At 35.7% G+C, this 24,417-nt stretch overlaps 2 protein-coding genes across 4 annotated transcripts in view; one reads left to right on the plus strand and one right to left on the minus strand.

The window, feature by feature from the left end:
* The window catches only part of LOC123865235 (dipeptidyl aminopeptidase-like protein 6), a 122,870-nt gene that overhangs the window by 33,220 nt on the left and 65,233 nt on the right, over window positions 1-24,417 (plus strand). The window contains exon 3 of one of the 2 annotated variants that reach the window (XM_045906164.1): window positions 17,277-17,490. In XM_045906164.1, coding sequence (XP_045762120.1) covers window positions 17,277-17,490 — 214 coding nt within the window. The remainder of the gene's footprint in view (window positions 1-17,276; window positions 17,491-24,417) is intronic. The other variant, XM_045906165.1, reaches the window with a different exon arrangement.
* LOC123865248 (trypsin-5-like) lies at window positions 1,819-10,823 on the minus strand. Of its 2 annotated transcripts, XM_045906196.1 has the most exons (8): window positions 10,682-10,767; window positions 9,928-10,010; window positions 9,560-9,628; window positions 8,744-8,903; window positions 5,194-5,290; window positions 4,169-4,330; window positions 3,388-3,510; window positions 1,819-2,389 (listed from the first exon to the last, which is right to left on the minus strand). In XM_045906196.1, the coding sequence occupies exons 2-8, from the start codon at window positions 9,983-9,985 to the stop codon at window positions 1,883-1,885; spliced, it is 1,176 nt and encodes a 391-aa protein (XP_045762152.1). In that variant the 5' UTR covers window positions 9,986-10,010; window positions 10,682-10,767; the 3' UTR covers window positions 1,819-1,882. The 2 variants fall into 2 exon arrangements, with proteins under 2 accessions (XP_045762152.1, XP_045762151.1); XM_045906195.1 differs by lacking the exon at window positions 9,928-10,010 and having other exon boundaries at window positions 10,682-10,823.

Consider the following 24,417-nt stretch of genomic DNA (forward strand, 5'->3'; position numbering starts at 1 on the left):
CTTACACATAAATTATTTGATTATAACTCAAGAATTGCAAGAAAAATTAACTGCTTAGTTCAGATTATTTTAATTTGCTTTTGGCTACACTTGCCGTTTCAATAAAGTAGCATATCCAATATTACATCCCACAAGAATTTATCGATAATAATGTCGTGTATCGACCTATCGATGTATACATTATATCTACCAGCACCACAGGGGAGCAATTAAGGGAGGCCATGTTTTACAATCATTGGCAGCTTGCCTAACGAGCGGAATGGGTTTGCACTGACGTTCTGTGTTTTTATGTTTATGTATGCAAATATCATTAAACTACGGATGCATAGTAAACTACGGCTGCTATCTACGCCATTTAAAGGCTCTAACTTTACATAAATGAGAAGGAAGTGCTGAGAAGGGTAAGGAGAGGAGAAATACAATTTAAACTGTAGAAAATAGAAAGAAATAATGGCTGAAGGATGACTTTCCATTGCATCTCTACAGGCTACTAACTCTCACACATGGTGCTCAAACTTGGTCCCTGACGAACTCTCTAAAGAACTATGGAACGCAGCATATTTGGATTAAAAATAGCAGATCGTGTAAGGAATGCTGCTAAACGTTCCAAAACGCTTTAGTTAAATGAGATCGGGCAGGTTATGTGTATCATACGCCAGATGACTTGTGGACAAACTGTGCTTCTATCTGGACTCTCCAGGATCATCAACGCCAGCGTGGAAGGCCAAGGCGACGATGGTGATGAATCAGATAAAACAGTTAGGTGGCCCAAAGAGGTACAGCATAGGGAAACGTGGAAAAATCCCAGCCCATGCCCAGTCGTGGGACAGTACAGGCTAATTTAGATTAAAAAATAGAAGAGGAAAAATGGAAGGCTATCTACTGAGATATGACTACTTTACTTAAAAATTATTGAAGGCAAGATGAAGACGTAGAAAAGAAAAAACCAGCCAAGTGCGAATCGGACTCGCGCACCGAGGGTATTTTTTCCGACATTTTGTACGATAAATCAAAAACATTAAAATCCACTAAGAAGTTTCGATGTTACTTATGCACAGAAATTCGTGCATTGCGACTTTTTGTTCTAAATTTAGAAAAGAAGGAAAATCAGCACCTTCTATATTGTGAAAGGTCGTATTTATGTTTACGGATCCTTATAAAAATGTGTTTCCTGATTGTAAACAAGAAACTCTCGTGGACCTCTCGGAGACCTCTCGGGGACCTATTAATTAGGACGGCACACATCATGTCTTGTGTGTGTTAGCAAATTGGATTTTAATATTTGATATGCGCTCGTTACATAATGCGCCTCCACACTATTAATACACTTAGCAAAAGATTAAAGAATACATTAAGCTGAAGTTATAATATTATTCTGGGTATGATTTAAAGCTAAAAACCCTAAAATAATTCCCTTCTCCAACAAATAATACAATATAATACAAATACAAATAGCAGAAAGTATTATGATATTCAGCTTAGAAACTTTTCATCAGAAGCCAGATAGGTCGCTAAAAATATAACGTCTTTTATTTATCATAAAAACATGAAAACCTACTACCACTGCGGAAAAACTCTTCAAATGTCGCAGCTTTTATTCATCAATATTCTTTTTGCCATAGATATATAATTCTAGTTTGTCATCAACTCGTTACCAGCTCACTACTGAGAACGGGTCTCCTCTCAGGAAAAGTCGGGTTTAGCCATAGTCCACTACGCTAGGCCAAGTGAGGATTGGCAGACTTCACACAACTTAGAGAACATTATGAAGTCTTAGGCATGCAGGTTATAATCACGCAAAAGAAGTCGCGAGAAACATTTAGTTTTATCTTTTTTAATATAAATAAATATAATGTATTTTATGGTTTATCAGTCGTATTTATTAATAGTCATAGTTATCGTATTTCTTTTTTAGTACTTGAGGTTGCATGATTAAAATTGGTTTTGCGTATTTTTCGAACCATTCTTTCTTTTCATCTTTTTCATTCGCATCAGTTGTCGTGGTCGTCTTTGCTTTCGCCAAATTCTGAAGATAGGATTCATATAAGCTCATACGTGGAATCACGGAATTGTCTTCTGCTGGCTCAAGCGGAACATTTATAGGTTCGAAAGGTAGAGTAAGCATATATTTTCTTGGATCGACATACGTATTGCTGTCGGCAGATTCCGTTGTATTTAAAGGAGTGCTTTGAGTAGTTACTGTACTACTAGGTGTCGTAATAGTCGTCGTCGGGCGATTGTTTTCATCCCATATAACGCTGTCCAGCCATCGTGAAAAACTGGATACTTTTGGGAACGCATGTGTTTTTGTATAGAGGGCACAAGTGTGTAAGAAAGATGAAATGCCTATCAATGTGTTGTTTTGGATGACTGCTCCGCCGTTGTCCTTCTGTAAAACAAAGAAGCTTGAGAAAGTCAAAAGTTGCCTTAAAATGTGGTAGCCCTAGAAATATTCATATATTATAGGTACTAATTTTTTAAGTTATGATCAAAAATGGCTCGGTTTCAGCAATTTACGAGACTTTAAGTACATAATGTACAACATATGTCTCAAATAAATTAATAATAATATAACAGGTAATGAAAGCTTGAAAAAAGCGACCGCGAGATTCTTCCTGCGTCTTCTCATCAAAAAGTATCCCAAGCCACACCAGTGATAAAAAATATTTTTTTCAAAAATGTCTCATTTAAGACATTATTTTAATAAAACGTTTACAATCTATTCTATTAAATAACTGGCAACTTTTACGACCCCAAACAACATAATATTTTTCATGTACGGGTATCGTATATCAGCTATGAATTCATAACATTTTCTTACCTATATTACGAAACACGGGGCATTTTTATGTCTCAAGATACTATCTACGGAGTACATTTTAGATCACTTGGAAACATGAGATGGTAGAAAATATTGAATTTCCTCGCATTTAATTTCATCTCAAACATAAGCTCAGGAAATAGTTTGTAAGAACTTACTCGTAATATCAATATTATTAGAACACTCAATGTGCAGCTAGCATATTAAGTATTGAAAATGTTTTAAATACGATCGTTGCGTATTTTTTGTTTGCGTTCTATATTCTACAGTTTCATGTTTTTTTTTTGTAGAAAAATACAAACTTTGTTCTTTTCTACAAAGCAAAACAGACACCCAAAACACATCCAATTTTGCCTAAACTCATCAATAACTTAGTTTATATTTTATCTACTAACTAAAGCCCGTGACTTCATCCAATTCAACAAATAAATCAACAAACAAACACACTTTCCCATATATAATATGGTGACTTTCACCAAAAAAAAAAACTTATCAGTTGGAAACTATTATACTCGTATCGTTGTTTTAAAACGTAAATTCTTTGGAAAGTTGATGACTTCACTTACTCTACAAAAATGTCGATTAGGGTCCTGCACGCCAGCCAAACACACGTATCGCCCCGGTAGTAGCTTAGTCGATGGCTCGCAGATAGACGAGTCAATGACGGGTGCATTTACCAACCTAATATGCTAGAAAATATAGAACAGCAGTTGCTATCATTCGTCGTTGAACAGTTACCAAATCAGCATGCTGGTAAATAAATTGATGGAGCAGGATTATGGTCGCTATGTAATGCAATGGCAAATAATTTAAAGGAAATGGATATCCCGTGAAATCTTTATTATCTACGAGTACAAGCTGTCTTGACTCGGCTTGAAGAATTTTTGAAAATCATGCGAAAGTGGAACCTCCAAAACCTGACACACGTATTACGCGAGTCACAGCAGAAAATCAGGATCCGGCATTTTATGCGTGTTGAAGCATAGGTATGATGCAAGGTACATTGTACGCTTTTTTGTCTGTGACACCAACAGCAATAACTTTCTTTCTTCTTTCAAAAGCCCAAATACCGATTTTCTTGAATAATATAACATGAAAAATGATGGAAATCATATACAAACATTCAGCCGCTATTTAGGGGTGGAATTTCCAAAAATAATTTCTTAGTGAGTACTTACGTTATAAAAGGAATCTACTTTCAAAAGTTTCTAACACCGGCGGTTTAGGACTTAGACAGAGCCATAAATCAGTTAGCTAGGAAAACCTTTTACTTATTATGTATGGCCTTTTATCGAACACTAATTTGATTACTATGCGTTTTCTACAATTAGGAACAAGTATGCTTACCCCGGTAGGTGTCCAAGCAATCATAGAAGCGAGGTAACCCAAAGAAACATCCTCATCTGGGGTAGGTAAGAGCACTGATTGGATTTGAGAAGTAAATTTTAATGGCTCTTGTAATTTAACCGCTGACACTTTCAAATCGAAATTGTTTATGAGCATTTTTATCTAAAACAGAAACATTGAATTTTATTTTACATCGTGCTGTTATGGATTTTTTATATATTATCACTATTTGGACATCATTAGAAAAAAATAAATTAAAGCAAAACTCAAATTTTTTTTTTCTTTAAATCTGGCTTTACTCTGATTAGCCAATGTCAAGTTTGTGATATTTTCAAGTTATTGAATTTATACAAGTATGGACTCCGTCTGCGCCGGCGCCCGCCGACATACGCGCGGCGCCCCTTTAGAGCGCTTCCCAGTCAGTTCCACCACCAAAAAACACCAACTATCACAAAAACCTGCCACTCTTAACAAAAAAAAAACACTCCAAACAAGCACAGCACGCGCGCCAGCAAGCGCCATCGCAGACGAAGTCCCAAACTCAAATATTAAATTATTTAACATTGTTGTTAAAATAGCCTTAGACGCTAGTCTATATAATTTTAAAAAAAAAAAGACGGAAACCTACCTTACCTATAGTAAATAAAAAATAAAAACGGGAAGACGTTAAAGGATTAATATAAAAACAAGGTTACGGTAGAGTCCCTCGACGCCAAACCACAAACATTGATACGAATTTTATTATAATGCACTAAATCTTGCCCGCTACTTCTTACACGTGGATTTGTTTTTTTTTTAAACTCTTTGATCTTCTAGAAAAAAACCACCGAGATCTCTATCCTTCTCATATTTTTGGCTCAGTTCAATCTAGCTGGACTAAGAGCAGAAATGAACACAGAACCTCTCAATTATAAAATGTCAGCTTTTACCACAGCAGTGCGGCCAATGAGCTCATTAAAATTCTAGCAAAGGACTACTATGAAGGAAATGTAAGTCTTGTAGAGCAGGAGTAAATGTAAATTTACCTTTGAGATTGCGCCCCCTTTGTTATTGTAAGAGCTGCCAGCTCGAATTGTGTAATTGCCGAGGTATCTGTGAGTTACGTACGACGATATGACGTTCCTGTTGGTAAATAAGATAACATTGTACAATACAGCATCAAATTTTCGATCCATTTGTTGTACAGCCATCAGAAAGTTTTCTCCCTTCCTTCTTGAACTAATTATAAAGTATAGATGTACTTACTCATTGATATAATATTGAATTAATTGGAAGAAATTGGATTTTAATTGTTATTTATATAACTCTTCAGCTCACTCAAATCCAAAATGATTACAAAAAAATTGAGATGTTTGTCTGTGAGTCGAAATTCAGTAGCGTTTAATTTGGCTTATCTTTCTTTTAATTTTGTTTTGTTTGTTTCTTTTTGTTAAAGATGATAATCTTAGAATAAAAACCCAGACAATAATCTTCAAAATGGCAGGCACATAGAAGGGATATGTAAAGAACAATCTTAGCTCCTGTCCAGGCAAACAAAGATATTCTATGGGATTCAAACGCAAAAAAAAGCTGAAGTTAAATAATGCGGATGCCAATGCCGTACAGAAGTATACAAAATACAAATGTTACTCGTTTAATTGCTGCCATGAATGCTAAACAATTTAAGTTTCTTCAAAGAGGTGTTTCCATTGAAATAGGTACTTTAATTCTCTGACCCGTTGCTGCAAAACGCTAACAAATTAAGTTTCTGAAATGCCTTGAACGCTTTTATACTAGTACGGTAGTACTCGTAGCTACGGACTGAAGTTGTAAAATAATTTGAATTGAGTTTTTATTAACTCACTTAGGCACCGAAAAGGGGTATTGAAGTTTGAAGGCAAATTGATTGTAGAATTTATTATAATGAACTCTCGTTCGTAAGTAATCAAAAGGTTTCAAGTTCAGCTTTCAGCTAAGTAAGTTTTTTCTTTACATTGTATGACTTCACTACCCATATTATTCATGCGAAAGTGTGTTTGTTTCTTGGTTTATATTATATTGGTTTGCCCTTCAACCCCGCCGCAACAAACGGAGCAACGGATCGACGTTATTTTTATGGGTAGAGTTAAAGACCTGGAAAGTGTCTTAGGCTACTTTTTGTCTTGGAAAATCAAAGAGTTCTTACGGGATCTTGAAAAAACTAAATCCACGCGAACGAAGTCACGGGAATCAGCTAGTATGTTATAAATTTAAATCACGTTCGTGTTTGTTTGGGCTAATCTCAGAAACTATTGTGCGGATTTTCATACGGTTTTTAACAATAGAAAGAGGGGTTATCTAAATATTATAGGCTATAATATGTGAATATTTTGCTAAAAAATCTATCGATATGATGATAATTGTGAACTAAGTCGGAAGAAATCGTCCCATCTGAGAGCTTCCGTCGTGTAGGTAAGTTTGTAAGTGCACAAGCGAAGCCGGGCCGGGTCGCTAGTTTTTGATATTTTTCTATTAGTCACCGAGCAATAAGGGGTTTCTAAAGATACAATGCGATGGGCTCTCAGACCCTTTCTGCACAATTAGTCATTCCATTAAATTAGATGACGATTATACTATGATCATTATTAAGATGAAAGGTTGGATTATAATTATAGCTAGGTACTAGATTAATAACTGTTTTAGTTAATTAGAACCATGTACCTACCATATACAAGCAATCTACATATAAAACTAGGTAAATTATTCTAGTGTGTATAAATATACATGAAACCATTATGGTGCCTCATATAAATGCATTAAGTCGTTGAATATATAAGTGATTCAATTTCAATCGGCTCGAAACAATCAATCTGCTGGCACAAGACAAATAGCGCGTCTAAAACAAAAGAATAGGAGAAAATGAGAATTCGTATGGAAATTTAACGGTGTATTCTAATGAAGCACGTAAAGCGAAATGGCGTATAAAAAAATAATGTCTTGGATTAGCATAAAAACATCTTATGAATGCAAAATTGAATGTTCAGTTTTCTCGGAAAAATAGTAAGATTTCTTTTGTAGGACGAGGAAAGGTAATTTAGTTTCGGGCTGTTGCTGTTGACGTCTCTCCTATTTAGCTAGTGAAAGAGATAGTAAGGATAGTAGGTATAAGGTAATGAAGGTCAAAAGTTTTGATCTTTTGAATTTTTTGATCTTTATAAATTAAAATCAATTCCCACATACGTAAACGAATAATAGAAAAATAAGAAAACCCTATTAAATAAATAAATGTGCCTGTATTAAAAAAGTTCGTGTCGGCAAAATGTGGCTTCTCATTTCGAGACAAGAAAAGCTCCCCAAGATTTGTAGGGCATATGTCAGCCTGAGAGAGATTTTATTGTACCTACTTCCACGGTCCCTTCTCAACAGAATCGCCATAAAGGAGCCGTATAAGGAATATTTAACGCAATCCTCTATATTTTGCACGTATTTCATTTTATTATTGCCTTTAATCGTGACATAATATTTTACTAAAATTTTGATTTACACAAAAATTTTAGTCGTAATTTATTAGATTTTAGTATAATAATTTAATACAGCTGGTGCCACTTGCAATTAATATTTCCGTGAACTTCTGGAATCTGGGTTAAGGGTTCAGAGGCTTTATTAAAAAGTTCAGATTGCGGTTCAAGTTGTATATGAGTTTCGTCCTTAATTTGTGTTAATGGCGTATTTATATTCAAGTTACCATTTCAAAGGGTTTTGACTCATTTTATAATTTCCTATTTTAATATTTAAAAAACTGCGAGCGCCCCTGGTATCACTGGACTAGAATATAAATTCTTTTCAATTTCTATCCCGTACGTATATATTTTTAAAACCCCGCCTTATTCCTAGTAATATGAGGTGCAATAACATTCTGACAATAAATACAAGTGTAAATTAAAAATTTATAACACCCTCGACAAGTGAAAGTCACAGTAATAACTGGAAAGGAGCTGATAACTTTCAAACGGCTGAACCGATTTTCTTGGATTATAGCTAAGAACACTCTCGATCAAGCCACCTTTCAAACAAAAAGAACTAAATTAAAATCGGTTCATTAGTTTAGGAGCTACGATGCCACAGACAGATACACACTTCAAACTTATAACACCCCTCTTTTTGGGTCGGGGGTTAAAAAAGGGGTATAACTTGTATGCGGTAACTTCATCGATATTACTTCACGTTAAAACATCTATAAATTAGTATCTTTAGAACATCCTTACGACGGGCATCATATCCGATAAACGATTTAAAGACAGTATCTATGATTTAAACTGATTTAAACGCTCTATAGCTATAATTTAAGGCTACGTCACTGTACCTATGATGTTAATTATTATATCAATAGATACTATGAACAACGCAAACCAACTGAGTAGGTTCCTGCAGTAGTGGAGCGGTGCGGTAGCGGTGTGATGACGTAACACGAGCTTGGATGAATGATTACCAATATCTATCTCTATGGACGCGAGAGTTCAGTGATTCGTCAACTTGTGACAGCCGCCACCCCTCCTGCACCGCTGCACTACAGCATGAGCCTACTCAGTTATGCTGTATGACTTCACCTATACTTACGATTCAAAGCATTTAGATAGAGTTAACATCCAGTAGGTATTGAGTATGATAGCACTGCATACATAGGTATCATTCTTGAGCAGGGCAGCGGCGTATGGATGCCTGACCACTTGTGTGACTGCAGCTCCTATGTGTTCTGCACTGTGATCGATTTGGTCTTCTGTGGAGGTTTACAAAGACTTCAGTATAAGTAAGTACATAATGATTTTCAAAAGGGCAATAGGAATAGGTAGGTCAAAACGCTCGCTTTATGAAATTCATAGATGTGACGTCATATACTTAGACGTTTGATGTACTTTGACGTACTTTTTTACTCTTCCAACCAAGATCCTTTTGTTTACTATGTCGCACCATATTCCTCCTTGTCGTAAGAGCTAGCGCACATAGAAGCGCGCGCACTCCAGAATTAATTCCGCACCGGATTTTATATGCTTTAAATTCTTTGCGGATTTCAAAACGCACCGCAACTCGCCGCACTGCAGTGCGCGCTCTCTCTTATAGTCAAGTCTAATATGGGCGTAGGCCGTAGATGGGCATCTAATAACCAGGTTCTCGTCACCATAACCAAAACACGCTAGGTTCACGAAAACAAAGAAGTAGGTAGGTATAGGTATGTCTAGTATCGGTAGCTGGGCACGCGTTGGTAGCTATTGCCTGAGCATCTAACCTGTCGAGTTCAGGAATCCGGGTAGAGCCAACTATGAAATATTGAAATGATTTTGTGCCCCTAAGCATTTAAATGGAAAAATCAGAACCTCAGCTGCTGAAAAGAAGGATTGTTTTTAAGTTTATTATTGTAAAAGCACACATACTTACCTATTTCTTCTTTTAACCAAGTATGATTCCTTGTGATGTTGTATTTCCCACCAAGAAGATCCTGGTCAACTAAGATTAACAACATTATCAGATAAGACGTTATGATCAGTAACACTTTGTAAACTAAGCAAATTGTATAAATTTAGAAAATATTTTAAAACTATGCTTTTGGAAAAGCATATTCATACAGTTGGAGATTGTAATAAAATATTATTTCTGAATGGTACCAAATTAAATATTTCACTTGCTGCAATGCGCGACACTGAATATTGTAAATTAAATATTTGAAAAGAGTAACAACAAAGTTTCTTATTTACGCGTGAACTAAACCCAATTAATATCCATTTTAAATATTTTTACAGATTTACCTTTTTGATGGGACTTTCGTAGGCAGATAGAATAATGCATGAAATTGTTAAGTTTCATTTCTATGCCGGTAAACAAGGGCTTCCTACAGGAATATAAAAAGAAACTCAATCAACCCGGACAAAGGCACTGGAAAAGGCTACTTTAAAATATGTCAGAACACTGTTAGGCAGAGAAGAAACATAAGAAATGTCCAGTGAAACAAGTCTAATGACAAAAGAAATGCTTTTTAAGAGGGAAAAGCTGTCTAATTGGAAACAAAGGAGAGGGCTAAGTGTTTGTCTTAGTATAATTAAATTAAGAAAACACGCCGCGTCCCCACTTAAAGAATACTAATTTTGCACTGAAAGCTTTCCTTTGTGTTACTTTCTATTTTAATTGTCGAACAAACTGGGTTAATTATTTCCAAGTTCTTTCGCTTGAAATAAACAATTGTGCATTGCACAATTGTTAACATAATTTACAAACCTAAAGCTGAGTGTCCACTAGCAACAGAAATTGAAAAAGTCAGCTGGCATTGCCATGTAAATGTAAATTTCTACAAGGCAGGTAGCAAATGTATTTAGCACAAGTAAGGGGAAAAATATAAAAGCCGTGAATTTGTGGTTACTTACAACACAAAAAAGTATTATTTCTTATACGATATTACGGAACCCTTCGTGTGCGAGTTCGCCTCGCACTTGACCAGTTTTTTTGTGACTCCAACCTCCTTCTTTTTTTGAAGTTAGTTATAAAGAAGTTATGGATGAATCGTACCTGATTCCCCCGTATCTTCCTCGCTGTCAAGCTTCCCTTCAGTCTGTATCTGAGCAGTCAGGATCAATAGCAAACCGGCACGCCACATCTCTAATGTACAGTGAGGTTTACCAAACAAAGATTGTATAGGTTTTGTGATCGCTCCTACTCACAGAGTTACAAACGCACAGAGAAGTTTAACCACACATAATATACAGGGCGGCCGGGGATGTGACGTCTAATAGAATTTAATACCTTATATCAAGGGATATCCAAATCGACCTCTATATGTTCAGCGGTTTTCGGTAGTTTAGGAGATATGAATTTTTAATGATTTTTTTTATCCGTCGGTGGTTTTTATTTCTTTGTCTCTTTCTATTGCACGTTGACATTTTTTTCTGGTTATTAGTAACTATAAACTCATTTATCGCTCAAAAAATTTACGGTTTACCTAGGCATTTTGGAACATGACTAAAATCTTACCGAAAGTTCATAATTACTAATACTTAATAATTACTGTTCGAGCGCAGTAGTAACAAAACTTCAAGACTTAAAAAAAAAATAGCGCCAAAGGCATCTAGTCTAAAAAATCTAAACTTAATACATATAGGTTTATTTGACGTAAACTGTCTGTAATAGGTAGAAAGTGTAAATTTTCACAGAATGTTATTTTTTTTATAAAATTTTCAAAATGGCCGCGATATAAGTTAAAAAAAAATTAAAGTACATAATCTTGTACGGGACCTTTCGTGGGGGAGTTCACAAATTTAACAATTACCAGAACCATTACATACTAAATAATTAAAAAAAATATAGTTTGGAATGTCTTTACTGTACTCTTCATAGCTCTACGTGTACGCAGGATGTTTTCGCTCGCGCTTGTTTGTGTCAACAGCGATATGGCCGCTCGTTTCACGAAATCGCCCGTGAAAGCAAGTGGCGGTAGGTACCTTTTGCAAGAAACTTATACTTAGGGCTTTCATTTAACCCTACTACCTTATACCATACTCTAACCAGAGAATAATAACTACATAGAAAAGTTGCACTCACTCCACCAATTTATCGTCCCTCACAACGTAATCTTACGGTCACTGACACTGCCACGCTGGCGTCTCTCGGTTTTCATCTTGTTGTCATGCGAGGGAGAAGCACTGATGTTACTTTTTGCAGCGTTGTCCTTGTCCCGCTCGATTGGCTTCCCTCGGACCTCAGCTTTACCGGTACCCACACACCCACACAAATCGTATGCGGGCAGGCCGGTTTTCCGGAATAATAGGTAATTAAGTAAATCGCTTCAATGGAACATCAGGGGTGTGCCTTAGCCCTTAACCTTGTCTGTCAAATCTAGACTAAGGGTCTATACAAAAGAGAAAAATTTACAGAAAACTTTTACATTGAAGCTTTCATTTGTTTCTATTACTGATTCGTAAAATAGTTAAGTACCACGTACTGGGAAGTGATATACTATTATGCAATTAAAACAAAACTCCAATTACGAATACTGCGTAATTTCTTTGTTAGCACATAGATAATATATCATTTGGATGATCGTGCTTATGAAGGGCAATGTATGCAATATAACCGAGCGCGATGACATTTTTTTCTTAACTGAAGAAGCGCGAAAACAATTTTACTATCTCACTAGCCTGGAAAAGTTTTCTTTTTCGTTCGAATACGTAGAAAAGACCATTTTATCCACTAAGAAGAAAAGTTATTCCAAATTCGAACGTGACGAACTGTGGAGTAACTTTTTTCTTATATAAAACACATAATGAAAACTTCAGATACTTTATTCAAATGGCATTCTTAAATGTAAGGGTTTAGGGTTTTAAGATTTAAGATATCGTAATTTTGTTTTAATAATATAATAGGTGTGTGGGTTCTAAAGGTTCTAACAGATTACCGTACTCAAGTAAGATATTCTCTGACGTAGGAAGTAAAAGTAATGGAATAATTTATGGCAACCAGGTGGCAACCCTAAGTGGCAAGAAGCAATAAATGTCTCTCGAACTTATATAGCACTTAGTGGATTACTTAGCGTGAAAGTAACGTGGATTGTATTATAAGATCTTTATGAAATCCTAGTGGTTTCAGCTGAGAAAGATAAATCTTAAATTGCAATAAAAAAATCCTTAAAACATATCCGGCCATTTTATTTCAACAAAATATTTTATAGTCGTACTTATTTAAAGCAACTAAATATCACTTCATTTAACAGTGAAGGAAAACATCGTGAGGAAACCTGCACGCCTGAGAGTTCTCCATGATGTTCTCAAAGGTGTATGAAGTCTGCCAATCCGCACTTGGCCAGCGTGCTAGACTATGGCCAAATGAGCCGGCGATGGGATGGCATAATGATGATGATGATGATAGTTATATTTAACTCGACATTTATAAAAGGTAGTACCAATAGGTAACCAATAACTACAAATTAAAGAGTAGATATTATTGTAGCAGATGCTAGGCGTAAATCAAAATTAGAGACAGTTTAATTTACAGTATTAACTACTATACGGTTCAATAGGCAATAGCACAAACTATTTAGAGATATTTATGACCAAGATTTAAATGAAAATCGTTTTGTGAAATCAAAATGTTTACTAGCAAAAAAGCGTATTATACCTTTAAAGTTAGTATAAAATTCACAGTTTTTGGATTTATTCCTTTACTTGTGCTATATGTATAAGAAGAAGGAAGTAGAAAACACATTGACCATCAAAATCAAAATTGTAAAGGACCCTTTTCGATTTACGACCCCGCAACACATTTAGGGGTTGTAACGGCCCTTGGGGCAATTTATTGATCATACTTACTTGTACATTTGAGACGCGAACCCGATTATTACCCGAACATGACGCTGCGAATTGCTGTAGACACATTATATTGCGATTTCCCTCTACCTACTGAAATCTATCTGGAACAGCTCGACTATATTTAACCACTAGTACGTATTAAAAATAGTCGAGATTTTATGACAAGATTACTGCGATGGTCTTCTTGTCTTTAATATTATGAGTGTTTAAGTACTTATGTAAAATAAAGGATTTTTGTTCACATTAGTTTAAAGTACAGAAAAAAAAATTGTAAAAATCAACACTGCTAAGCATCAATCCATATTAATACCTATTGTAAATGTGAAAGTGTGTCTGTCTGTCTGCTAGCTTTTCACGGCCCATCCGTTTTGGTACAGAATTTGCTTGTTATGGACTACTTTTCGTTCCGAAAAATCAAGGAGTTTTCACACAAAAAGCCGAAACTTACGCCGACGAAGTCGCCGGGGATTATCTAGATTCTAGTACATAATAGTATGAATAACTAATATTCTGGGCCGATTTTTCAATCGTCTTGTAACTTTTATCTGATAATTTGAGGTATAAGACAGTAGGTATTTGTTTAGGAAACAAAACATCATTCGTAATTGACGATGGAAAAATCAGGCCAGGTTAGCCAATACGGAATCAGGATTTATTTGGAGTTATCCTAAAACTGAAGCTGATAAAACTTGTTTACAAAACGATAAATCTGTTGCGAGTATGGAGTGCCCAGACAGGCCGGAAATAGTCAATATATCATGGCGTAACAAAGCCTCGCTGAATGCGTTGCAAATCCATTACGTTAAAAAAGTGTTAGTCAAAAATTGAGGCACATCTATTACGGTCTATTTAAAATAAAACTGACTGCACGATTTTGCACATTAATTTGGACATGACTTCCTATGACTACTCCCCTTTCCCTCAACTGAGCGTAGAGCTTGTGCTAGGACTAGGTACGACAATAGTGCAACGAGTAGGTAGGGTTTAAAATTTGAACCGCCAACCTTTCGGATTTCAGTCCGGTTTTTTAACCGCTGAGCTGTTGAGGCTTTTAGAGGGAGTTATCATTATCGAGTCCAAAACAGATTTGTTTTGTCCGTCTGTCAGTTTTCACATCGCCCTACTAAACTACTGAACGGATCTGGTTGTTTGAATATAAACTTGTTTATGGAAATACCTAGATATCTCGCTAAAGCGAGTAAGTACTAGGAAAGACCATTACAAATAATTATAATTTATGCAGAAGTTTCTTTTCGGAAGCGTTCATCGCATTAGGAAAGCTTCGTTGAAGGAATTTTTCGTACTTAATTATGTTTTTTTTACGTAATTTTCAACTTTTGTATCTACTTCATCATTTATTTAGGACCTTGAAAAGAAATTTCAAATAAATGACGCGTACATGAAAATTCACCTGTATTTATCACATTGAAACTTGTTACGAAGATATATTGTTATTGTTTGATAAAAAAGATTTTATAAGTTCCTATATAAACATACTGAACGCAAAAGTTACATGAACGCTAACGAAGTTCCCAGTACAATTTAATCAGAGGCATTGTAACACGTACCCTGTGTGTATAATATGAGCGGAATATTATTTCACAAGTCGTGTCAGAACATGGTTATCAGAATTCGACGCCCGCGGAGGCCATTTCGACGGAAAATTCAGCCATTACCCAGCATTACAGTTGTTTCCACCGTAACGATCTGACTCAATGAAGTATATAACAGAATCATATTTGTAACACGCCACCCAATGTGATGTTACGCGAAATGGGTACGAGTCAATAAAATCTAAATTTATTCAAAATTCAAAAATATTATTTCTTGAAGGATAACATACCCCGCTTTAGATAATATTGTAAGACTCGGTCTTCGGAAAATGCCTTCTACTGAAAAGAGTCAGCAAAAAACTTTCTTATGATCAATGAGTATTTACAGTGATCGCACTGAGATGAAATAATAACCATCTTTATGTTGCTATCAGCAAAAATCTCGTAGCTACCACACTCAGATTAGTCTGATTAGTACTAATTAAATAAGACTAGTAGGTACTATTCTGAGTACCTAACCGCGTAACATCGTCCTGAAATATTAGTCCGTCGTCCGTAAAGTTGTTAGCTATAACTGGCTGAACAGATTAGGATAATGTATTCCGGTTCCTAACATTTGAATATTTGCACCACAAAATTATTAATTAATAATTATTTATTTAAATATTTTTTTAAACACAGTTACGTCTCGGTGTGAGAGCAACCCTACACGCCCGCCTATATCATATTCGCGTATTTTACGCTTGCTCAGTTTTATAAGATACTTCGCATCTAGTTTATAGGCAAACTCGTTGTAAGTACCTTAAACCAATTTATTTTGTGACGGGTTTTAGCTACTCGTAAAACAGACCTTAGCTGACAAGCAATTTAAAACTAGCTGTTAATATAGTCACGAAATAGGTAAAAGCTAAAAGAAAACTTTAGTATTAATCAACTATAGAACAAGTGTAAATTAAAAATTTATAACACCCCCGACGATCCAAAGTATCTGAGTTTTCAAAACATCATTTTCAAATAAATAATTATGTAGGTATTTAGGAAACGTCCATCTTGACAGCTTGACATTTGTCTATTGACATAATATTATGAACCTACGGTTATCTAACCTTCTTTTCTACAAGAAAACTAGAAAAGAGCTGATAACTCTTAAACGGCTGAACCAATTTTTTTAGATTATAGCTAAGAACACTCTCGATCAAGCCACCTTTCAAACAAAAAAAACTAAATTAAAATCGGTTCATTCGTTTAGGCGCTACGATGCCACAGACAGATACACAGTTACACAGATACACAGATACACAGATACACAGATACACAGACACACAGATACACAGACACACATGTAAGCTTAGACCAAAAGGGGCGTTATAATTTAACTATTTTTATAAGTTATTAAATGTTCTTTCATGTTAAGCTTGCGCGAAGACATAAGTCACAACGCGTAGAGGCTTATCAAGAGTTTTAATCTTTAAATAACCTAACTGCAATATTAATTTGATCGGGGCGCAATTGCTATTGCAACCACTCAATCAAAATGGCGACCTAAACACAAAAGTATTTAATAGTCGTTGAGTCTCGAGTCGGAGCGAGACTGGCTTAAAAACCGTCAAGCAGCCGTATTTATACCAATCGATTCAAGATGGCTGCTCGGAAGAAATCGTGTGACGTCGAATGAGTCAAATATCTGTTTAATTATTTTAAATTTTAAATAGTTTTTTTGAAAAAGCTAACACACAGATACACAGACACACACGTCAAACTTATAACACCCCTCTTTTTGGGTCGGGGGTTAAAAATAGTAAGTATTCACAGAAGTGTAGATTTATATAGCATACACATTTTTTAAATTATGATCTCTATCTATTTGTGTGACGAAGCATAAGGCTAGGGACTAATCTAGTGAAATACGGCGCGCAGAATAAAGGCGCTCGGAATTTTTATTTGATGGCCGCGAATTCGTACACGTGGGTTTGTTTACATTTTTGAAAAAGCCCCTGGGAACTGTTTTATTGTCTGGAACAAAAAGTCGCCTACGTCTGTCCCTGGGATGCAAAAACACTAAATTTCGTAAAATTGTTTAAACGTATGGGTCGTGAAAAGCAAGATTTATGTTAAATTGCAGCAGAAATCCGTGCGTGTTGGCTCTCGCCTGTTGGTAAAAAATCACAGAAATCTCTTATTCTTTTAAACAGGTCCGTGTATTTTTGTCCCTTATCACCAAAAAAGGTCTAACCAGTTTCCTTGTTTCAGAAGCTGGTGGTAGGGAGTCCAAACCAACGCAACTGGAGGGGTATTCTCATCGCTCTGCTTGTGATAGTCGCTGTGCTGGCCTTAATTGTGACCTCAGTGGTGCTACTCACTCCGCCTGATGAAGGGCCGAGGGTAAAAGGGAGGAGGCTTAAGATACAGGACCTGCTCACTGAAGAATTAGTGCCTGCTCGATGGAATGGAACGTGGATATCTGGTAAGTATTTAGATAGACTTTTTTTATCCTACTGCAACAGAAAGAGGATAAGGTATTTATTTGATGACAAGTTAGACCTTAGGTCATGGATAAGTGATGATGCAGTCTAAGATAGTAGCGGGCTAATCTGTTAGAGGTATGACGGTAAATTAAGCCCAATACCCCTATCGGTTTCTGCACGGTATCGTACTGGAACGAAAAATCGCTTAGCAGCTCAGCATTGTCGATAGTTTGGTAACTAGCCAGGCTAAGCGCCCCATCAGACAGGATTGTGCCAATTAAGAAATTATAAATTTTCATATTTCTCAAACCGGGAAAAGGACTCAGAACCTCCCAATTATAACACAGCTTCAAGACCACAACTCTCTTCACTGTATCCAGTTCACTTAAATTCACATTGACATAGCAGCACAGACCCAGTGTTGTGGCTACTGCCTGCACAATCGTCATCGCGCTTTGGTGTGCAATTTTGTGAACCATGTTATTCTATGAGTTTTTTAAATGAGCGACAGGAATTTGTGTAGCCAAATAAACAAATAAATGATCTTTATTTGCAAAAAATTATGCTGACATACTTTTTTGACCACAAACACCCAAAGAAGTAAGAACTGTGTCATGCCCCTTAATTAACAGCCACCAATTAGCTACGGATACCTAATGGATAATGCGTCTCCATGTGAAATAGACCAAGTTAGTTGATCATATCTCTCTCATTTGTTTGAATTAGTGAACATCGACGCGGGAGTCATGAATTTAATAACGAGCTTATTTTGTAGACAAAGTTAAAAAGTTTGTCTGGCCGGCGCTATAACAGTAGTCTCTTGCGACAAATATTGTACTGGCGTGAAATTTGTTACCTAGTTCGAGTAATTTAATCAAAATATTTCAAAAATAAAGAGATAAAATGTATTTAAAGGGGCAAATGAGAAGATAATAACACATGTACATCGCGGGTACGTCCACGATAATACGAACATGTTTGTAAAATTCAGATACAAGTTAGCCCTTTACTGCAATCTCACCTGGTGTTAAGTGATAATGCAGTCTAAGATGGCAGTGGGATAACCTGGAAGGGGTATGGCAGTTTTCTACAGTTTGGGAGTTGAGTTGGATTATCGATATTTCGACCAAGTTGCATGAGTCGTGGTCACGACGAGGTTGCGGTGTTGCGAGATGTGAAGTTCGAGTTGTCGTGGGCAGTTGTATCGAACTATGTACTTGCATTCTTGTGCTTTTCGCAGGAATTTTAAGCTACTTTGTTCGACGAACAAAGTAAATAAAGTCATTCTTAACTTAGATATCGCACGACGATATCTATCCACATTATTCTACCATTGCTTGGGTTCCACATACCTACTTGCTAGCTAAGGCTTTTTTTAAATAAAAATAGCGAGCAAATGAGCAGGCGGGTCACTCGATATTAAGTGATTACTGCCGGCCATGAACATTTGCAGTACCAGAGGAACCGCCAATGGTCCACCCTTTGAATAACCCCATGTTGTAAACCAATGGAAACACGCAACTACCTATAACATATTTTTCAGAAACGGTCGTACGACAAATCGGATTTTTATTTAACATTTTCCCAACTAATTTATTTCACTTTTTTACCGTAGTGTGACATTTACGAACGTTACGATGTTCCAGTTACGGATGGTAGGTACCTATTATGTACATTTTATTACAGTTACAAGAAATAAAATTTAAATAGGTACGTGTGTAAATCTAAAGTGATACATTACAACTACGTTATGTTAATACGAAACATAGGTACGTCGGTGTCTTGAAAAGCACTATAATATTTTCTATCTCGGTAATATCCCACTGGAGAAATTCAAAACATATGTGCTGCTACAAATGCAACTTTATGGACGTAGAACTCGAACATTATGTAGGTAAATATAATAATATGCGATGGGTAATTTTTATTGGACAATGTTTTCATCAAAATTATGTTAACCCTGCTATTATATCTGTCAGTGCAAACCATATGCAAACAATACTACGAGTAGGTATGTAAGTACTATATTCTAGAGATAGATATAAGTTCGAAATAAAATATATTTTCTGTTTGGCCGTTGCTAGTGAATGGAACAAAGAGTTGAATTATTTACATTAAATAAACTTTTTCCTTAACAACTAGAAGGCACCGCGTGAAGTTCTGAAAACCGCGAATTCGAGCAAGAAAAGCAGAATTTCGCGAAACTTGAAGAGTTGTTTTGACAAATGTTTGGCCCCTCTATTTATCCATGCTAATGCATTGTTAGCTTGTTTTTTCCTAAGACCAAAGTGAAATCGGTAAACTGGAATAAAAGTTTTCAAGTGTGTGATCATAACCAACCATTGCCGTCCGCACTGAGCACGGACCTCCTTTCACAATGAGAATAGTTAAGGCCACAGTCCACCATGCAGACAGATAGATAGAACATAGTAAGTGAATATTGCGCTAACGCAATGTTTTAAAGTCAGTCGTTGGGTAGTAAGTAGGTAATATAATCGGAAAAGTGGTCATCCTGCGTAGGTAAGCTTTAAAGCTGATCACACTCTTCCGCAAGAGCCGCAATGCATTTTTCAGTATAAAAATGCAACACAAATCAAGATATAACATCGGATGGGTCTAATGAATGCGTTACGCCATTTGTTGCAGGCAATTTAACACGTCTCAAATATTAAATTACGCAGTTAATTTAAAACGTGGTTATTTCTAAAATAATAATACCAGTTCATTGATGTTATAAAAGATGTCTTCCTGTATAAAATGATAAGGCCATGCCTTGAGAACGTATCTCTGCAGAAAGATCCTTTTATTTAATACATAAGGCAAAGAGAGACTCCAGACGGAAAACACTCACAAGTTCACAACTCAAAAGATTCCCTCGTTGAACTAGAAACAAACATACAAATAACTTTATAAAGCAGCAGAAAATAATTAGCATATTTTTATAATTATGTAACTTTATACAAGGTCTTAACTGTGATCACTCGAGTATCTACGTGCATTACCTTATACCTATGCAAGCCCACTACTGAGGACGTCTCTTCCACACGTGCTCTGTAGTGGGCTGGCGATGGGTTGATCATGATGATGATGATATCAAACGATCACGCTGATAAAGTAACGTTGACCCCAATCGAAACTAGATGGGTGGCAAACTTTGGGCTTTTGGGTGGCTTTTCGTTTCTTCCGTACCTCGGAGAGCACTGAGCATATCCTAGTCTGTTTAGCGAAACAACTATTTATTATTTATAGATTCATACCAATTTTTCTTATTATTTTATGCCACTCGTCATCTGGCATAATATTTATAGCAAGTAGAAATATGAAGAAAATGAACTATATTACGCAGTACATGGTGGTATTATCAAGTCCTACGTGACATTGTAAGCGAAGAAGGCTCTTCATTCCAGATTGTTATTTGTTTTATCTGGAACAACATTGATACGGCTCGTATCCTGCACGCAACAATAAAAACGTTTGAAAAGACTGCATGGCAACAAACATAGAGGCTGAGACTTTATCAAACTGAACAATATATGTACTCACGGTAATAAAGTTTAGGTAGAGCTATCGACAAAGTGAAAAAATCGGCCAAGTACGAGTCGGGTCTCGCTCTTTTAGTGTTCCGTACATAATTATGTTTTGCTTACTTTATGAATAGTTGTTATATGGTAGGTACACACTACACAGCATGCCAAAATTTCGTAGTCCTAGTTTTGGTTTTTGAGATAAACTCTATCACAAATATGGTTTCTAACAACTTTGGCGACTATAGTATCTTTTTCACAATGTTCCTTGCGAAAAAATATAGCATCAATTTCGTTTGAAAAACTTGTATATTGCGGATGCAAATTTAATCATATTTCATTTCGTTTTTGTATTTTTGCGGATGTGGATTTTAAAGGCTGCACGAATGCGGATATCATCCCCATTTCCTAGTAGATACTGTAAATGGTATGCACTAAGTACTTCATTTCAGCTATTCTGTGAATAAACTTGACACACACCCAGGGCACAGCCCAGGGCCTTATTTAAAACGTTAACTAACTTTGATTTAATTTTAGTAGAATAATTTAGTAGCTGAACAATAATGAACACTGCTTATTCTGCTATCTACTTTGGCTGTGGCTTTAAATTTTCAAAACCTCTTAGTTATATTTCTAAAATAAAATCCAAAATTGTGAATCAAAATCCAATTTGCTTATAGATTGGTATCTATTCTTTTAATCTTACATAAAGTATGCGACGTTAAGCCTTTAATGAAATACACCTTCAATCAGTTAAGTGGTTCTTTACGCCAATTAGGAAAAGTGTTCTATCACCTGAGCCCCGGATCGTGTCCCACGGGTCATGTGACCAAGTGTAGGCAATTAAATCGTTCCCGCCAGGTATCTAGGTCACGTTATATCTAAGCACTAGAATGCGTCTCTTTACTGCCGCAGTTGGCAACTTTGACTTTTAATAACCTGCCTGCATTAGGTGTGCAACTAAGGTAAATAAATTAATGAAAATATTTTTAAACAAATATTACATTAATAAATATGTATAAACAAATCCATACTATCCATTACTTCCATACTTACTTAATATTACTTAATATATTATAAATACGAAAGTGTGTCTGTCTGTCTGTCTACTAGCTTTTCACGGCCCAAAAATTGAACCGATTTTAAAGAAATTAGCATAAGCGCAGTTGTACAGAGTTAGCTTACATCCCGAGAAAGGATATAGGCTTCTTTTTGTGCCGGAAAATCAAAGAGTTCCCACAGGATTCTTAAAGGTCCATCCGCTTAATCGATTTCTTCCTTCCTTCATCCCGCTGAACCGCTTCCTTGCATCCCGGAAATTGACAGGCAACTTCTGGAAAGTCAGAGTTTCCACGGGATTTGTACAAACGTAAATCCACGCGGATGAAGTCGGGGGCATCATCTAGTATTTTCATGTTTGGTACCATAATGCAAACACAGTACGTACAATAAATAGTTCAAACATACAGAAGAAGCAAAGATCACTATTTAATTACTTATACTAAACACACGACTTTTCATTGCATATCAACCATCGGGAATAAGTTGTCTATAATACAAAATAATATTTTCACGTACAGTCAGTTGAAATGCGATGCGATTCAGTATCATTCGATAGGTAATTAGAGGGTTCCTCATTATGCTTAACCGCTGCACTGCAATTGGCTTCACTCGATCTGGCGTTCAGCCAATTTCACAAAATGGTTTTCCACAAATTCGAGTTTTCTATGACACTCCGGTATTTTGGGTGTGGTAACGTAAAATAGGCTGTTTAAAAAAATTGCTTTTTTTATTTTATGTCCATGTATTATATGTAAAATAAATTCTTCTTAATATTACCTACTCTAAAATTCCTTAATTTTTAAATTTAAACAAGTGTAAATTAAAAATTTATAACACCCCCGTCAAGTGAAGGTTACAGTAACTACAAAAGAGCTAATAACTTTCAAACGGCTGAACCGATTTTCTTGGATTATAGCTTAGAACACTCTCGAGCAAGCCACCTTTTAAACAAAAAAAAAACAAATTAAATCGGTTCAATAGTTTAGGAGCTACGATGCCACAGACAGATACACAGATACACACGTCAAACTTATTACACCCCTCTTTTTGGGTCGGGGGTTAAAAATGACAATATTAGTATCAACTGATGTTAGCTGCTTTTCATCAGGCATACCTATTATCAGATGGTGCTGAGTAAAATCTCTAATTTTTCCTTGTTTTTCTCATCTTTAGGGTTCCGTACCAAAACGGTAAAAGTGGAACCCTTGTGGTGGTGACTTTCTCCGTCTGTCTATCACAGTCGATTATTTCAGTAACTATTAAAGGTATCGAGGTGAAAGGAATAGTTTTAAATATAATAATAGTAGCCCAACATCATGGGAATCATAAAAAATCAAAAAATATTTTCAAAGGGGGAAAATCGGGGGTTGGAAATTTTAAAGTAAGATAACTATGCCGAGTGGGGTATCATTTTATTAAGCAAGTGCTTTACCTGTATATGTATAAGGTCGAAAAAAATACCGTCACCTAAGAAAATGAATTTTCAGCTTATCTTCTCTTTGCTTTCGTATAATATTTTTTAATAAAATTGTCGCGTCGCATTCTCTCCAACATTTTCCCTTTCCAGTTTTCTTAATTTTAATTAAGTTTCGTTTTTGGTTCACTTTTTTCACAATATTAATATAGTAAAATTTTATCAAATCTGATTCTCATAACATTATGAGATAATGGAATGAAAGTTCACTCTATTATTTCAACAAAAGCCCGAAAGACTTTATCATATTATTTACTTACTACGGATTTATAATCTTTAAAGACGACGCCACATTAATCGCATTATCAAGTTCGCTGTGTTTTGTATCATTATCTTATTAAGCACAATTCATTATAGTATTCTTAGTTTTCGTTTGTAACTTATAACTTTTTAATTTACTCCTACTTTGAATTACTAATATTATATATCTACTATATGCAAAAGTGTGTTTGTTGGTTTAATGACATCGCAACTGAGCAACGGATTGAGATGATTTTTGCAGGGATAGGTTAGTTGAAAATTTGGTGAATGACAGAGGTTACTTTTTATTCCGGAAAATCAACTTTCAGGATTTTTCAAAAAACTCAAATCCGTTCGGACTACGTCACGAGCATCAGCTTGCTATATGATAAATATATATTGATCATTGTAAAATGAAAAACTGGTTGAATTACATTTTATTTCCACACAACAAGCCGCTGGGTGGGTCTAAAACCTGAGATTTCTATAGTAGTTTAAAGTAGGGCAGGCTAACAGATGCACACAAAATCTTTGAGCCCGTGCAACTTTGAAATTTTTGTTACTAGAACGTATCTGAGAATTGCATTGAGTATGATTGGTTAGTTATTTAAATGAGAACTAAACTA

The sequence above is a fragment of the Maniola jurtina genome, chromosome 5 (genome assembly GCF_905333055.1).
Source record: "Maniola jurtina chromosome 5, ilManJurt1.1, whole genome shotgun sequence".
Lineage (NCBI taxonomy): Eukaryota > Metazoa > Arthropoda > Insecta > Lepidoptera > Nymphalidae > Maniola > Maniola jurtina.